Source organism: Coffea eugenioides, chromosome 10 (genome assembly GCF_003713205.1).
Source record: "Coffea eugenioides isolate CCC68of chromosome 10, Ceug_1.0, whole genome shotgun sequence".
Classification (NCBI taxonomy): Eukaryota; Viridiplantae; Streptophyta; class Magnoliopsida; order Gentianales; family Rubiaceae; genus Coffea; species Coffea eugenioides.
The window spans coordinates 15,166,545-15,185,078 of record NC_040044.1 but is presented as its reverse complement, the minus strand read 5'-3'; the positions used below and the strand labels follow the sequence as shown (position 1 = coordinate 15,185,078).

The 18,534-nt window shown below is 35.1% G+C and overlaps 1 protein-coding gene across 1 annotated transcript; it reads left to right on the top strand.

Moving 5' to 3' along the window:
• The first annotated feature begins 1,402 nt into the window (after positions 1-1,402).
• Positions 1,403-17,373, top strand: LOC113749536 (putative CCA tRNA nucleotidyltransferase 2). The gene is made up of 15 exons (XM_027293306.1): positions 1,403-1,805; positions 2,393-2,523; positions 4,551-4,668; positions 5,654-5,706; positions 6,092-6,141; positions 6,258-6,356; positions 9,189-9,298; positions 9,449-9,576; positions 11,389-11,452; positions 12,064-12,147; positions 12,568-12,630; positions 13,011-13,155; positions 14,500-14,655; positions 16,719-16,816; positions 16,901-17,373. The coding sequence occupies exons 1-15, from the start codon at positions 1,428-1,430 to the stop codon at positions 17,003-17,005; spliced, it is 1,782 nt and encodes a 593-aa protein (XP_027149107.1). The 5' UTR covers positions 1,403-1,427; the 3' UTR covers positions 17,006-17,373.
• The last annotated feature ends 1,161 nt before the right edge of the window (positions 17,374-18,534 follow it).

The window sequence follows — 18,534 nt, the reverse complement described above, 5'->3', positions numbered from 1 at the left end:
TTTGTTGCCGCTACTCCAGTGCATATTAGGACCACTGGTTTGATCACAATTTCCTTTCCATTTTTGTTCTTGTTATTTCCTCTGTTTCTTTTCCTATATCCAGAATGTCGTATAAGACCACATATAAGTGATCTTATATGTGATCTTGTTATTTCCTCTTGTCAAATCACACCAGGCACAAAAAATGGCGCCAATATTGTAGCTCAATTGGCGCCTTACTCCCAAAATGACTGGATTAATTCATGTATCAGGAATCAAGTTTCTATTATTGTTGTTAAGCTTAATTAATCATATCAGATGCCATTATGTAACTAAACGGTAGTAATTAACCCCAACTACTTGGGATATATCTGTAATTTTGGCCCTGATGACGTCAGAAAAGGGGCCCAATTTTTTATCAAGGGAGGTAAGTGAAATTTTGAGAACCTCAGGGGATGTCAGTGAAAGTGTCAGAAACCTCAGGGGAGGTTTCTGAAATTATCCCAAAAATTATTTTATAAAATATAAGAGATGTTTTGAAAGATTTTCTCGTTGTAGAAAATCAAATGGAGGAAAAACCAACCAATTTCAAAAAGTAAGAAGGAAATTACTCTTTTATTTCTATGTTTGTTGCAAGAAAAAGATTAAAAGGTGTAAAAAAAACCAAAATGATTCTTTTATTTTTTACACTCATAGCTAGTGCATGAATTTCTTTTGGTACGAAGGAAAATTGTTTTTCCCTTTTCTTGAGAAACCTCTAGTAATTCAGTGGGGATGTCATTTTTTGTGTGATACCTGTAAGCTTTGATAAATTTATTGATACCCTGATTTTTTTTATTTTTTTTTTTTGTCGACGGAGTGGGTGTCCGGGTCAAGTCCGTAAAGGTGGCCCGACTAATCCCACTTCGGCCCGGCCCAGCGCCCCAACCAGACCTAGCAGGTTAGATGCACGGAGAAACCGATGTTGCTGCGGAGGTTCGACCCCAGGACCTAACGTCCCGAGGAAGAGACCGAGGAAGAGACGCCAACCACCAGCCCATTCACGTGGGGGCATTGATACCCTGATTGACCTGTTACTAATTTGCTAGAGAACCCACAACTTTCATTCTTTGTAATTAAAAAAAAAATCCAAACTAGCGAAAAAAAATTGATAGCGACGAGTTGCAACCTTTTCGTAACCAATGGAATTGGTCCAGTGACCAGATGAGGGCTATTTAAGTTCTCTTATAGTCTTATTATTGTTAGATTAAATCCAGTGGTCAGACGGGAGCTTTTTATGTTTTTTCTGCTGTTAGCAATTTGGTTAAACCAGGGAAAGCTTTCCCTGGTTTTCTACTGCAGTTCCCTGGTTCCCCACACTGCAGTAGAAAATGCCACTCAAAAAACTCCTTTTAGCCATAAATTGCATCCAATTCTTTAAACCCAAAACCCCTCAAAACGAACTAACTATGAAACTGCCCATATCTTTAAACAGAAGCGCTAACGGCCTCTTCACTTCCCAAAGCCGACCTTTTTTCTTCCGTCCTTTGATCTCCTTTCCTCCTCTGAGAAAATCTCCAATTCGCCCCAACACTGCAAATTCCTCCTTGAAATTCTCTTCCTTCAAATCCACCGGACCATTTCTTCGATTTTACAATTCAACAATGTCGATAACTACTACTACTACTACTACTACTACTGCATCGTCTCAACCGCCAATTCAGGTCAAAGACCACATCGAATTAACCCCAAAGGAGAAGGAAATTTTTCATCGGCTTCTTCAAGTTGTCCGCCATTTTGATCTCGAAACTGAACTCCGTGTTGCCGGTGGCTGGGTTCGTGATAAGGTAAGTTATTTCTGGCGAAATGCTGTTTGTTTTCCCCTTTTTATTGGGATTCTGGGTGGTTAATTTTTTTTCGGTGAATGCTATTGGTTTTCCTCCTTTTCATTGAGATTCTTGGTTGTTATCTCTCTCTCTCTCGGTTCAGTTTACCATAATTTCCTAATTCTGTTTTCGGTTGGGGGCATATGAGATTTTCTGGAGGAAAATTGGGCGAAATTAGAAATGGAATTATTTACCAATGTTGTTAAGATAAGGAGATAGATTTAACTTTTGGCGGGAAGCCTGAATATTAATTTATTGGTGGCTTTTAGTATTAGCAAAGGATATCTACATTAGATGCCGCAAAAGTTTAAAGTTGACAGTTTATCTGGCCCTTTTTTTCCTGCTTTGTAAATTTTACATTTTCTGTAGTTTTTGGGGGTTGGTTTTTTCTCTTTTAATCTTGCATCATTTGATGGTCGACTGAAATGTGTTGGCTCTTTATTAAACCTTGTTGAACAAATTCATCAGTTGATATAAATTGAATTTATCATATGAAACACATTTATTTTTCTGATGACTTAACACATTTCTGAATATCATTGATGCAGCTTCTTGGTAAAGATAGTGATGATATCGATGTTGCTATTGACACTATGTCGGGAAGAGAGTTTTGTGAAAAAATCAATGAGTACTTGTCATATACTGGTGAGGAAACTCCAGGAATTGGTGTTATTCAGTGGTACGTGATTTGATTTGTTTCTCCATCCTTTTTGTAATGCATACTTTCTTTGCATGTAAATTTTAGTGAGGAACTTACCAAAATTTGGTAGTCAAGCATATTTTATTATTGAATGTTTCTTTTGGAAACTTATATGTCTCTTCAGTCTTGAAATAGATTTAAAATGAATTAGCTTGTTGACTAAAATTGCAGTAAACGGTGAAAGGGGCAGCAAATTGGAAAGTCTTATGGGCTATGTAAAATGTTCTAGCTATTATATCTTGTAGTATTATGTGATAGAAACACGTGTCATCACCTGGAGATACTGGATATACAAAGATGCCAGGCCAGACGGATGAAAAGACCTGTACAATTTGAACAAAATCCCTCCAAATTAACACCAGTAGAGCAACTTTAGAGGTCTTCCAATGCAACTTCAATCACATTACTGCTTTAAAAATATAAGTTTATATGGATGCTGAAACAATGAAAATTGGGAGGAGGGGAAAAGAAGCAGAAAAGATGAGGCAAAATTAAGCTGGAAGAAAACTAAGAGAAGGGCTAATAGTCATTAATAATTCAAAAGCAACAATGGGGTTGGAGGAAGTAGAGATGGTACAAAGAAGCAAATTTCGACTTTGAAATCTTGGCTAGGAAGAGTGGAGGGCTGTGGAGATGGGGGGAAATGTTTATCGAATTGGATGTAGATCATGTTTACGTATAGGCATGTTATTGAATCTGAATAAGATCAAATGTAAGCTACAATCTAAGCTTGTATAATTAAAAATTATTTACCAAACCAATTATTTTTGTACAATTTTAGTTTCAAATGTGATTTATTCTCTATGAATTCGGGTTTTATTTTTTTTAATGCTATGTTAAGTTTCTTTAGCGTTCAACATATCCCCTTTTCTGTATCCTGATTTGCTGACAGGTTGCATACTGGCATTTTATATCATATGCTAGTACATATTTGACATGTAATGATGCTGCTTTGTTTTTATGAATTTTAGCTAAATTTTGTGACAAGAAAAAGGAGGGATGAAAAAGGCATTTCACTCTTTGACTTGATAAGTAAGATGAACAATGCTCTTTTTTTTCTTTTCTTCTTTTTTCTTCAATCATTGTTGTATTGAGTTTGTTCATTAGAATTTCCACTTTTTAGTACCATTTTGTACCGCCAGATATTTGTGTTCATATGTGTTAGGTGTTTATTACTGTATGTACTTTTACATGTGTATCTTGTTCATGTGGGATTCTTCTTAGAGTTTATAGCTTTTTGCGGTTATATTTTATTAATGTCTATTGAATATATGAGAAGCTTAGGGAGAATGAACCGAAAAATGCAAATTTGCAAGCGCATTGTATTGGTATTTTGTGATTCACAATTATTACTTCTACTGAATTAACATCGACCAGTACCCGAATGACTCAATCTATGGTGAAACTGCAATACATACGTACACACAGATTGGGGTGGAGCTTTCAATTGGGACCCTAATCAGAAACCACTTACATGTCAATTCTGGAACACCCTTTTACTTTTGGAGATTGTGCACAACTCAGCCTTAACTTCATAGAGCTATAAGAGATAACTGAGCTGTAAGCAGTTGGTGCTCCTTAACAAAATTACTACTTTTATTGGTTTATGTAAAGGTAGAGTGCATTAGATATGTGGGTGGGCTGATTGTACATTTATAAGAATGGATTCAAATTCCAAGAGCTGGTCTTCCTTGGTTTTGTGCTCATCTAGAACCAGATTTACTGGTCTATGTGACTGTGCAAACTCGACTTTACAGTTGTTAGATTGGGTTTTTTTTTTTTTTTTTTTTTTTTTGTAATCTAATTGTCTATGGTACAGTTGTGAGTTTTTGGGGCTAAGTCTGTAATTGAGCTTTTATCAGATTAATTTCACATAAGAAATAATTTGTTTTTATAGTTGCCAATCCTTATTTCTAGCTGAAAATTCTTGAACCTGATAATAGCATATTAGAATGTGTCATTTGATGGTGAAATTGAAATAGATATTTTCTGTTTTGTTGCTGCAGCAATCCTGATCAGTCAAAACACTTGGAAACAGCTAGGATGCGCTTGTTTGATGTATGGATTGATTTTGTTAACTTAAGATCTGAAGACTATAGTGAGAGTAGCCGTATCCCAGTGATGGTAAGAACTGATACAGCAAAAAGGGTTGGCTTTAAGATTATGTTGGAGGCTTTACTCTGTAGATGTTTTGGAGAACTTGTTGAGATGATGCCTCATGGACTGGACATGGTTGTCATGTATAGACTTCTTAACATGTATGAATTTGGTAACAATTATGATCCAGAAGTTAGGAATCTTTTATTCATACAATATTTTGGGGTCTTGGCACTTATTTGCAACCAATAGCTTCAATATTGAGAGTTTTCTTTGTCTTCTAAAATTCTGTGTTTTTCCAATCTTTGTGATCCTAGTTGTATGTTATTTTCTGCATGCAAGTCCTCACTCAGTCACACATTATTGTACCTCCGTGTTTTTTATACTATTGTTTGCACCCCTACCAGTATGTTCCTTGTTAAGTCATAAAAGGTAAACCATGAAATGGCAATTGAAGAAAGTCTGTGATTTGGCCACATTTATTGCAAGATTTTAGTTATTTACCTGTTATGAAGACAATGAAGTTAAAAAGTGGAATCAGTTTAATACTAATAACTTTAATGGCTTAAAATGTCCCATCAAACATAAGGGAAATCTTTCTTGAGCAAATGGTAGAAACTCTACTGTAACAAGATATGAGACTATGGTTGAATCAACTTGTTTATTATGAGTAGTTTGGTAGGGCTAAAATTCTTCTCACTAATGCTTGTCCTTAAATGAATTTTACTTTTATAAATTATGGCTAGTTTCATTGTGGTTCTGAGTGCAAAGGTCCACTGTTTTGTTTTGTTTTGGTGGGGTGTGGTTTTTGTTTTTAAAGGGGGGGAGGGGGTGAGGGGAGGGGGATTTCTTAAGTGTGCCAAGCATTTTGAGTTTCTATCTGCAGTATGACTATGAAATCTGCTTTTCCTGGAAACTCTCGTGTTGGGAAAGACTATGCAGTTAGGATGTTGAAAACCTTTTGTTTCTTTTTCTGACCTCTTTTTATTTTATTTTATTTTATATTATTTAGAGATTTGGTACTGCAAAGGAGGATGCATATCGTAGGGATTTAACCATTAACAGGTATTTGTCAGCGCGCATTTTTTTTGGTTATCGTTGTCTTCTAAACTGTCTGTTCGTTAGAGAGGGCAAAATAATAGCTATCTGCTCGCTTTGTGCTGGATTTTTTTAATGCATTTCTTGATTTTCTCTTCCTGTTCCTTTCTGCAATTTTTTTGTCATTTTTCAAACTTGAAACTGAAGAAGTGCATTTGTCACTTGGTTTTTTCTTTCTTTTTGCTTCTTCTGTTCTTTATTTCATTTTCTTTTATCTCTTTATTCAAGTTGGTATATAATTTTATTAGGAAGGGATAACAGTACATTTTCTTGTAAATAAGTCAGATGAAACAGTGAAATTGACCTTTTTTTCCCCCTTCATTGCCTTTCATTTACAATATTGTTGCTACAGTTTGTTCTACAACATTAACAAAGATTCAGTGGAAGATTTGACTGAAAGAGGTAAATTGAATATATTCTACTGTCTTTTGCATTCTTTTTCCGAAAGATTTAGTTTCGTGCATCATTGTTTGTGGTCTTTCCCCATTCTGAAAAAGCTCTACTTTTTTTCAATTCAGGCATATCAGATCTTAAATCTGGAAAAATAGTGACTCCATTGCCTCCAAAGCAAACCTTTTTGGATGATCCACTGCGAGTTCTTCGAGCTATACGTTTTGGTAGCGACAGACAACTCTTGACTTCACTCTTTATTTACGTTCTTTCTTTTTGTCCCTCTTCTCTTCTTCCTGGTATTGAACGAAGTTAGATGGATATATACCAGCGCTGAATAGATACTCATATTAGGCACTGCACTTCAGAGATTGGAAACCTCTGAATCCCAGAACAGTAGAAGTTGGTTGGATGGGAAGGCGAGGTTTGGAAATTTGAGCATTTTCTGGGGTAACTGATAGGAAATTTGGAAAGCCATGTCAGTTTGTAAAACTAGTTTTGGTGATCAGGATAATCATACATTAGGTGCCATTGCAAGCTTAATCTTGATTTGAATACAATGGAAGAAAAGAAGTGGGTGAATGGATTATGTTTAGGATTGTGACTGTAGAGGAAGTCTAGGTTTATTTTTTTGTTTACATGTTAGGTATGTTAATTATGCGAATTTTTGAAGTATCCCACAGGCACGCTTCTGGAAAAAAGCAGTTATGAAATGCCTATGCAGATAAACATCATTAGTTGCTGTTTTATTAGTACACCAGAATGTTTTGGTTTGAGGGAGAAAAGGCTGATGGCAGTAGAGTACTAGATTTTGAAGCCAGAAAATGATTCAGGCTTTTTTTCTGTAATTGTTGGAGCTGTTGACTAGAGTTTTTATTATACATGATAGAAATTGCATAATGGCAGCAAAGTTTGTTGCCAACTGTATTTTGATGGTACCAGATGCTGAGGTTGCATTTCTTTGTCTGTATTAATCTAAATCTTATGCAAAAGTTAATTAGCAGAATTTTCCAGACTAAGGAATCATATCCATTTGTGATTCATTGTCTCCTATGAACAAATATATGTACGTTTGAAGGATAATAGTTATAGAAGTTGCATTTGCTGTCTGACTAGGTGTTAGGACTCATTGTGACACAGATTTACCTATTTATAGACACTTAGGACTACCATGATCAGGGGAGTGCTTCTTTCTTCAAGGCTCAGACTGCAAGGCATTACTCCTGCTTTGTTGCAGATCTGTAATTTTCTCTGTATTTTAGCTTTTGTAGTTGGCTTTCTGTCTGACCATTACTTAATTTGAGGGGTGCAACATATCTGTCTCTATTGCCATAAATTCATTTTCAGGACATCTTCCACCTTTTGATGATAATATAGGGTGATAAGACGTGTCATCTGTCATGGACAAAAGGTACTATTGTGAAATGGACATTGAAGTCTTTTTGATGAATTGTTGTATTTATTCATGCTCATATCTAATAGGAAATTTGTGATTTTCTCTCTTGGCTGAGAGTTCTGAGAGGATGTCATGGTAGAGTATGAGGTTTGGAAACCAAACTTCTTTGAGTACTCTTGCTAGTGTAGCTTTTTGCGGAACAGAGTTTAGCTCTATTTGGCATGCATTTAACAAATTGTACATTGAAAAACAAAAAAAAAGACAGTAATTTTGTAATGCTCTTCTTGACTTCCCAAGGTTTCTGATCAGTGTGAATCGTGAATGTCCGTAGAAATCATAAATACAGAATGACAATATGGTGAAAGGAAAAAATAAAATTGGTCATTTGTTCACTTGGGATTGTTAATAGACCAGAATTTGAAGGGTTTGGTTCCATGGAAATTAGTGTAAAAAAAATTTAATAAAAAGGACATGGCTAATTTTACAGAGAAGACTAACTTTTGACAAAGTTGGGAATGTTGTTGCTGTAGTGAGTTTGTGGAGTTGGATCTTGAGAATTTGGCCTCACAAACATTTGAACTAATAAGGATCTGGCTATTTTATTGCACAATATTATTGTTAAGAGGAGATGTAGGTAATGGAATACTTTAACTGCAAGTCGTGTCATGTGTAGTACACATATGACCTGAAATTACCTAACAACTGTCTTATCCTTCTTTTTGTTCTTTGTCTTACTCTTGCTAGTCTTTTGAAGGATGGGTCTTGCTTTTGACGAGTCTGTCTGTACTGGTTTTTCTGATCTCTGTGGATAATCCTATCAGAAAAAAGGTTCTTTCATGGTATCTCTAGTACTCTAGGAACTTTATCGAGAAGGAAGTGGATTAAATAGTCTAAATCTTGGATCATTTACATCCTTCATGTTTGGTTGCTGACCTCTAGTCTGGCATACGGTTCAGATGTGACTGGGGTTTTTCTCTTTGGACTGGTTTGTTATGCTTAATGAGAAAATGTCCTGTCTGTTTGTTTTGTTTAACTTGTCTGAAATGATAGTACTGAAAGCTAACAATATATGAGATAGTCAATATTTGACAACTTCTGTTGTGAAGTACTTGTACTTCTATGATGATTATTGAATAAATTTATGACAAGAATTTTTGGTTTAAAAATAGGTTGAGATTTGGATAACGTGGATGGTGTTTTGCTTGCATATTGATTTGTTGCAACTCCCATACTTGTCAGGATTTCTTTGCTTGCAAAAGGTTGGGGCATTAGTAGTGAACAGACTGTTACATTGAGATCACGTTTCTTTGACCTAGTTTTGGAGATGTGTAACAGGGATTTTTGAATGCTTCGAGTTGTCTTAAATTGGTTTTCCAAATATTTATGGAGGCAACTAAGCCTTTTAGGTTTCTTTCCAGATAAATAGTTTTACCAGCTTGCATGGGATTGTATCTCTATATAAGTATGATTGGTATTACCATGTCTGAAGTCTAGCAAACATGGAATAACACTTTTTGATAATTCAATTGGGCATTAAGGATTGATGCAGAGAGTTTTAAACACTTTGTCTGCCCCTCTGGAGCCTCCTGAAGAATTCGTTACCTTTCAATAGATCTACTGTTTGTTTCTTCCTGTATGTCTTACTGCTTTCTGGTGATGTCAGGTGCACGGTTTGGCTTCGCTCTGGATGAAGAGTTGAGAAAAGCTGCTTCTGATGAGGAAGTCAAAGCTGCTATTGCAAATAAAATCAGCAGAGAACGTATTGGTCATGAAGTATGTTCATACTAAAGTTGTATATACTGCTTGTCTTTTAAGTTATTTTTTTTTCTTTTCTTCAAAAAAAGTCAACTTTTCTATGACAACAGATTATTTTGATGCATGATCTAACTTAATCTTTTTCTTGTTTCATATTTGATTACGCAGATTGATCTTATGGTATCTGGCAATCAACCGGTGAAAGCACTGACCTATGTTTCTGATTTGCAGCTTTTTGGCGCCGTGTTCAGTCTTCCTTTGGAGTTTGAGCCTGAAATTCCCGATAGATATGATAGGTTTTTCTCTTTTCATGTTACCTTTTGTTGGTGATGATCGTGTTTCATTATAGAAGCATTGAGCATGGGCTTGTTATGCATTTCTTAAGTGAGTACAAACTTATGAAATCAAGTGATTTAATTGGGCTAGACAGATAGGGCTGTAATCATTACTGATCGAGTATATCTCTGGTATCACAAATTCTTAGTCATCCTATAATTTTTTTTTATTTTCTTCTTAATTAATCAGTTGTCTAGACTTTTGACTTTCATCACCATTCTTGTCCATTTTATTTCCCTTCCTAATCTACTGTCATGTTTGTTAGATGTTTATTGTATTTGGTGATTCTTTAATTTGTCTGAGGAGGGAGGAGATAATGAATTAAATATCTTTCTGAATGCTCCTTGATGAAGCCTAGACAAACATGTTTATGAAATGTAATACAAGAAAGAGGTCATTGGAAGTATGGAACTGCTTTCAGTAGAATTTTCCCAGTTATGTAGGTCAAGTGCTCAAGTTCCAGCTGCTATGAAATGTATGACCAGCAAAATATAAAATAAGATATCAATTCAAGCCTGCATTTAAGATCGCTAGCATTGCTCACACACAATTGTACACGCATATTATATGGAGCATACTTATTGAAATGGTAACCATATATAATTTATGCATTTTTTTGCAGTAGTTTATTTGTAATTTTATGCTTTTATAATCTGGGTTGAATAAAGTGCAAATCCAAAAAGTGAAAGGGGTTTTGTGGTCACGTAATAAAAATGGGAGGATTCTTGGGGTCATTACAATTAACTGCCAATTGAAAGTAGGAGGGTGGCTTCCAATTTTAATGTAGTTTTGGTTTATATTTTGGATGAAACAATGTAAGTGCTAGTTAAAAGATGTGGAATAGGTTTTTTGTCTTGGTTTAAAAATTGGGAGGACTTTTGTAGTCACAAAGGTTTGGTCTCCTAAGCACCCTGTTCAAGGGCAGCTTTGGTGCATTTGGATTGTCAATATATTACACACATTATTTCTTAACATATTTTGTGACCACCTTTTTACCTCACATACATCACATAAAGATAAAAGAGCTATGGTACATAATGGGAAAAAAATTGCAAATAATTTTCAATCCTTATGGACCCTTTCCATTTAATATAGTATTGACAATGATAAATTAGTAACAATTTCTGCCTATAATGTTGTTGAAGAATGGCTCTTCTCTTCCTTTAACTCGTTTGTCAGACTTCTTCTTTATATGAAAATTGTTGGTATAAAAGTCAAATATCATCATGGGTGTAGAAACTGTAACGTTTTTTGTTCCTGTGATGATGATGTGTCACTGAACATCTGGAGTGTTATCTTGATACTACTGACATTCTGCAGTTGATTTAGTTGTAAAATGTTGCACTCCTTTAACCCTGATTTTGTTAAACTGGTTTAGTTTGGCATCTCAGTTCTTGTTATGAATTGGTTTTGGCTGGTAAATCCTTGAATACATTCAAAACTGTTTGTGAATTCCCACAGCACTCCCAATCCTTGCTGAGTGTTTTTTTTTTTTTGGGTGGTGGTTGCTGTTGACATCATACTGGTAGTTAATGTTTTGTGCACCTGGAGGACTATTGCTATACAATGTTCGGTGTGTCTTGCTCAAATTTATAATAGGGCCTACCTTGCAGTCGCAACTTGAGAGTTTTCTCAACAATACTACCTTTTCATTTATTACCATGTACTGAGCAATGTTTTCTTCTTTTAACTGCTTTTTTGGCATTCTTTTATTTTTTTCATGTTTACTTATTTATGTTATTTTCTCATGGTTAGTATTTATTTTCTTTCAGTGTTTGTGTTGCTGACTTGGATTCTGCTTGGAGACTTTTGGAAGCAATTGGTTGCCCTTTCAGTGTGAGTTACACACATCTCATGTCAAGTTAAATATTATCTACTTTCTGACCTATTAGTCTCGCCTTTATACCTCTCACTTGTAAGTTGAATATACACGGTGGCAATTCATCTGTTCTTGATATGGCCTGCCCAAATGTACCATTATACTTTTGTTGGGTGAGAGTGGGAGAGAGTTTATAGAATAGAAAATCCTATGCCAAGATGCAAGAGAGTGCTTCCATTTGTTGATATTGAACATTTGCAGGCCCATTTGTTGTGATGGAGGTGTAAAACTGTAAGTACGGAACTCAGTAAATAAGCTATGCATACTTAATTTAGATACAAAACAAGTTTATTTATTCTTTTTCCCGATAAAAGGGGCTGACATTTAAAAGAAAGAATTTAGTTAGAAATTTTGTTTCACTATTGTACTGTACTGCTTTCAATTGCTGTCTGCTGAGTTGGCTTTGGAAACTAATCAGTCTTGTATGAATTACTCTGTTTATGTCATTCAGTGTTCAATGGTAGGTATCAGACTAAGATTTGTGCTTCTATGTTCAGTCTGCTTTACCTTTCTTTGCGTAAGGGTATCCTTTTAGGTTTGAAATGTGCATGCTGCTTTATGGATTCAGGCAGATCAACAGCGGCTGTTTCTGTATGCTGCTTTGTTTCTTCCTTTTAGAGAGAATGTGTACAAAGAAAAAAAGGCTAAAAAGGTAGAGTAATTTCTTGATATTCTTCTTAATTACTGTCTATCCATTTTTATGCATTTGTTGGGTACATTAGCAGACGTTATGCTGCATTTGTGTTTGTCAAAGATAACCAAATGATTAAGTGAATGTCTAGAGGTATATTTTTCTCTGCATATTGTAATCTTCCTCCTTTTAAACTTTGTTTTTATCAGCTTCAAAGCTGTTTACTAAAGCATTTCTCGTTGATGTGAAAAGAGTCTCCATAAACACGAGTTTTTGCCAAACTGCTGTGGTACTGTCGTGGTTTTTCCGAAATTGATCATTTGTGGAAAGACCTCATTGTTCCCTTTACTTTTATTTAGCATCTTAACTGCATGCAAGAAATCCTTTTTTTTTTTTTAACCGGTTCATGACATTTGATACTGAGGCTCAAATATTTAACAGATTCCAGTTGTTAGCTACATCATTCGCAATTCTCTCAAGCTAAAGGCCAGTGATGCTGAGATGGTAAGTTGTTATTCTTTTAATTGATTAATATATACGAATGTGTATAATGGTGAAATATTAACTTCTTTGCTAATATATTAATACTAGATACAAATCATTGTAATTTCTCAAAGAATAGAACTTTAGCGCATATTGGTTGAATTCGTCGTCAAACAATTTATGGAAAATGAAAACTTTGAAAATTTTATGTAAGAATGCTTGAAGGGCAGCAGAACTTTCCTTTCTGCCTCTAACTGCTAAAATGAAAGTGTTATAACTTGCTCTATCTAAATGGCTAATTCTTGTGGTTGAAATAAATCTGTTAGCTGATACTTCTCTAATTCCTTGCTTGTGGACACCATGATGCTTGTAAACTATATTCGATTAGTTTTTTTTTGCAGGTCATAAGCTTGCATATCGCAACAAAAAAGTTTGTGTCCTTGATTCCTTTTATAGTATCCAAGGAGGATATACAGATTCTTGAAGTTGATTGGAAAAAAGAAATAATTGATGTCCCTTTTGCTTCAAAACTTAGAATATTGGCTGGTAAATAACTGTTTCCTTGCAACACAATTTTGCATGATTTTCGGCATATATAATATATGATGTTGCTTGTCTTTGAATTGTATATTTTAGTCTAAACTGATGTTACTTGCATGTTCTATATTTTGATAATGTTTACTCACATTGGTGTTCAACGAAAACAGATTTTAGCTCAACTGACTGTCACATAAGCAAGATTGATAAGTCTCATTCATATTTCCAAATATACTGGATGACTTTAAACTATTAATACTAATGATAGTTGAGAAAAATTGAGGATTGCAGTCTAAACTAGTAATACAACTTTCTGCAGTCTAAATTTCTGATAGTTGAGAAAAATTGAGGATTGCATTACACAGAAGTTTCTAAGGTAGAGGATGTGAACTCTGCTGAAAATCTAGAATTCTTGAGCTATGCTTGAATAGAAATGAGTGTGCAAAACTTAGTGTTGATAGAACATTTGATCCTAAAGGAAATGGTTGGAAATGGTTCGGAAACTGTGCTGCCATTACAAACCTGCATATTGCCTGGGGTTTCTTATCCATAAATTTAGATACACTTGTGGGGTATCCTAATTGACCAATCTAGATCGACCTATTATATTCACTAAGCTATTTCAATTGGTGCTTGCTTCAGAAATGATGCTGGGCTTGTTGCCATCTTTTCATTCCCCTGCCTCTCTTCATGTTTTTGGACTTCTTGGGTGATAATGGTCTGTTCGAATGTGCAGTTGAGCTTCTCACACTTTACTTTGATTTCTGCTCTTATTGAAACCTAGGGATTCATTTCCTGTATTTGAAGGTAGTTTGGCCATGCTGCCTCTGCATGAACAGAAATAACACATGAAAAAGATTTTTGGTGTTGATAGGATGTGCTTAAGTATCTAGAAGTATTTAAAGTTTATTGTTGGTTCAGTAATATCTGCACAAAACATTTTGAGAATGTGCAATGGTCTTGAAATTATTGTGAGACTTCTGGATTAATTTTAAAAAGAACTAATACCTGTATTATGAGATGCAACAACACAGCTTTTTTTTTTTTGTTTAAATAAATATTCGGAGGGTGGAGGGTGGAGGGTGGGGAACATGTTAGATGATAGACAATAAATTATTCTAAAAAATTCTCAAGAAGACATTATTTGAGTGGATGAATGATCTAGCGGTTCTTCAAGTATAGTGCCCTTGACTTTTGCAGCCAATGCTTGAGACATGTGAGATAACAGGCAATGGTTTACTCTAAAAAATTCTCAAGAAGACTTTATTTGTGTGGATGAATGGTCTATCAGTTCTTCAAGTATAGTGTCCTTGACTTTTGCAGCCAATGCTTGGCATTTACTTCAACTTGCAGGATTACTCTTACGAGACATCAAAGACTTTTGGAGGGCTGCATTACTGCTGTCTATGCTGTTATACCCTACAGATATTTATTCTGCCACCAGTTCTTTTGAATTTGATAAGAGGAGAGAAGTATATAACATGGTTGAGGAAGCAATTCTGGAAAAAGGTATGGTTGCTATCTCTTGTTCATGTTCTTATTTATGGGTTAGCTTAAATATACAAATTTTGGTGAAGATGAATGTGCTTGTTCTTGTGGTTGAGTTCTCTAATTGAGCATCTAATATGTGTTTGAGATGAGATTTTAAGCTTGGATAGTTCATATGCTCAGATCTCTAGCTATTCTTTTCATTTCATTTGTGAAAGTGGTATGCCAAGTATTCTAATTAGAATCTCAAAACTTCTGTGACTGCAATACAACTGTGTACACTGTCCTTGATCTGCTTTCATCTGTGCTCTTGGTTACTCTCATCACCAGTATGGTCTCATGCAACTACCAGCTAATGAAGTGTTTTTTTTCCCTTACCACTCAAAAGTCTACCATACCATAGAAATACAAAAGTGTTCATTGAGTTGATTGTGTGTTTACAACCAAGTAGCTGTGGTTGGTTGGTGCAACCAGTAGTTTCTAGAAGCTTGTAGGACCAGTAGTTCTATCACTTGAGATGATGAGTTGGAATCCAAGGATTGTGTATCTGTCTAGAATTATGCATTATGTAGCCTGCATTTGTGACTGGCTTGCCATAGCTGTATATTGCGGTGTTTCCAGAATTCTTGGCCTTGAAAATATATTCCTCATGGTTTGCAGTAGGTTAAGGTTAAGGAGTTCTAAATAGATCTAATTAGGATTTTGGCATGCCAACTTGTTTCTTCTTTAAACTTTATTGGAACAAAGTGGAATTTTCCCAAGCCTGGCAGTTTAGTTGGCAAACTTTGAAAGAATTAGGGTAAACTTTGTACTGCCAATTGGCATTTGGCTTATTATTTGGAAAGTTCTGGGAAAAGTTTCACTAGTGGCTATTGCTGACAAGTCATACTTAGAACTATTTTACTTAGGTTTTGCAAGAGCCAGATAGTACTGACTTTGTTTTACAATGTTGGATGGTTAGATCGTGTAGATATATGATTTTTGACATAAAAGTAACTATTATTGGCTGTTGGAAGTCCACAAGTGTTTAAAAAAATTCTATGTACAAAAAACAGTGGAATTTATGCTTGGAGCCAGAATGTTTGGAACATTTTGAAGTTTGTATGAGCCTTACCTTGTGGTGTCAAAGCAACTTATATGGGATTTTAAAATTTCTTCCCTTCCTCTGCTGTTCAATTTTCAGCATAATCTCCTGAAGCTATATCAACTCAAACTTATTATTCAAGTTTTTGGCTGCCAAACCAAAACCAAATTGCTGGAAGAATCTTTTGGAAGGTTTCTAGCCTTATACATGTTTTCTGCATCACAAATATGATTTTCGGGATAATCAATTCTTTCTTTCAGCATATTCTCATGAAATTATTATATGGGTTACAGAACCTTGTGAGTTCTATGCTTATTTTGTGAATTAAATTATGAGGCCTCTGCATGTCATTATGAGTAAAATTCTCTTCTTATCGCATTGTCAGATGTGTAGAAGCTGAAACTGTGTGATCATTTCTGCTGAGAAGATGAACATTTGGAGCATCCTTAATTTTTGTCTTTGGATGTTGTAGGGTTTAGGGTTTGACTTAAATGCTTTGAACTATAAAGTATAATCCTCTGCATAGTTTGGATAGTAAGCTTTTGCACTCTTTTTCTAAAAAGCATGGACTTGTCGGATAAATTTGCATCTAGATCTCCCCATTTTGTTTTGGGTTTTTGACTCTGAAAGTTAAAAGCAAATTGTGAAGTACTAAATCATACAAAGAGGGTTTCTTGAGAATGCTTTGAATGGTCTATAAGCTTGGGCACTTTGCTAATAACACTTAAACAATGCAACAGATTTTTTAGAAGCCACTTCTATAGTTCTGTCTTGGCAGAATTGCTGGCTTATCTGTAATCATTTTTTACTTGTCCTTCTGAGAGTGGCTGCTTCTTCCCTGCCATCTAGCTCATTAACCCACCTTCAAAAATTTAGATGACTTGAAAAAGGGTGGGGAGAATGTTTGAATGGCAACCTGACAGTGAACTTGGATTTTTTTTCATTGTCTCATAACTTAATGCTATTCTCTCTTAGGTTTTTGTCTCTTGTGTGGATGCAGGTCTAGATAAAGTTTGGGAAGTAAAACCGTTGGTGGATGGAAAGGAGATTATGAGTATTTTGGATCTTAAGACTGGAGGACCACTTGTCAGAGAATGGGTAAATCATCATACTTTTGAAGTAAAGCTATGGAATACATTATAGCTGAAATAATTGAGGTTTCTGCCAATTTGTTCTTTGCAGCAACAGAAGATGATTGAGTGGCAGCTTGCCCATCCCTTTGAATCTAAAGATAAATGTATTCAATGGATGAATGAAGCATCCTCCAAACGCGCAAGATTGGAGTAACTGTTCCAGTACTCATAGATGCAATTATCTGGTTCCTGTTTGCCCAGCTGTGTGCTTGGTGTCATATTTGAAGATTCAAAACTGTGGTTCTTGCTGCCAATTTTACTTCCCCTGGCAGCCTGCGCATAGTAGGGTCACAATATCTGTAGATCATTGTTAAGTTTGTATAGCTTTTTCCTTCTGAAGGAATATGATTAACTAAATATATATCCCCAGTGATACCAGATAATAACCTAACCTCTCCAGTGCGCTACTATAGGAGATTGCTAGAAAGATGAAAATTTCTCCCAAAACCGGATATGGGGCAAAATTTTTGTACAGTTTAGGAATGCATGCTTTTGATGAAAATCTGTATGTTTTTTGGTAAAGGAATGCATGCTTTTACCGAAAGTCTATGCTTTTCTGGTAAAGAGATGGAAAATTTTCTGTTGAGAGTTCAATTCTTCACTCACTCCGAGTAAATTCCTTTTCTGGACTGATTTTCTTCTTTAACGCCAGTTGCGGACTTAACATTCTAACCAGTAGGCCAGCCCACCACCCAAAGTGGCATTCTAAAATTATTTGGGCTGCAATCAATTCACCTGAATTCCATTTTATGTTCGGTTGTTGTTGAGTTCCTTGGTTGATTTTTTGTTTTTTAGCCCTCCTTCGTCTTCTCACACCCTTTCTTATTACCAAATTATTAGGCTCGGGATTTGAACTTGAATTTGATAGTGGGATGAACTATAAAATTCTTTTTCTGATCACTTGACCAACACCGATGGTTATTTTTAGTTGATGTTATTTTAAATTATTGGTTTTTAGTAGTTGATCCCCTTTTTCTCCGCCTTTCTTATGTGTTCCTCAAAGAGATGAGGATAGCTGCACATTTCATATGAAGTTAATTTTAACCCGTAGGAATGAAAAATGAAGATAATAAAAAAAAATGCGAACATGATCTTACATTTTACTTTAAACTCAAAATAATTTTCTTGTTCCCAATTGTACAGCTTCAAGGAACTTCATCATTTACATCTTCAAATTATATCTATTATGCAAAAAAAAAAAAAAAAAAAGGTTCATGGCTATTCAAAATATATACTGCAACCAGAGTAACTTAAATCAAAATTAACTGAAGATAGAAAAACAAGTTACAGGCATTAGCAACTACTTTATTTTAATTGATGTAAAAGCATTTTAACGTTCAGTTTAGAAATTGCTTTTTCGTTGAGAAATTTTCGTACAATTGTATGAATCTTCCAATGGTGGGTTAAAAGCTTTATTCCACTCTCAAGTTGCAGAGAAAATTCGAAGAAAGTTGAGAACTCACTGTACGCGATAAAGATTTCAAGTCTGCAAAACGACAAGAAAAAGAAATACACGACAAATATATACTATATAAACTTAGAAAAATATGTAGGTACAATCTCTGGAAGTTTCTCGAACTTATGGAGAGTTTCCTTCGATTCTTCTCCTCGAACACCAATCCAAGGGCTTCGCAGCTTGTTCTTGGATCAACCACCGATTCTTTCAAATCTTGATATGGAAGA

Coding starts and splice junctions, on each gene's coding strand:
- LOC113749536 (XM_027293306.1), top strand. CDS start 1,428: ATGAAACTGCCCATATCTTTAAACAGAAGCGCTAACGGCCTCTTCACT. Junction 12,148..12,567: donor AAGAAAAAAAGGCTAAAAAG/GTAGAGTAATTT, acceptor AATATTTAACAG/ATTCCAGTTGTTAGCTACAT. Junction 16,817..16,900: donor GACCACTTGTCAGAGAATGG/GTAAATCATCAT, acceptor TGTTCTTTGCAG/CAACAGAAGATGATTGAGTG.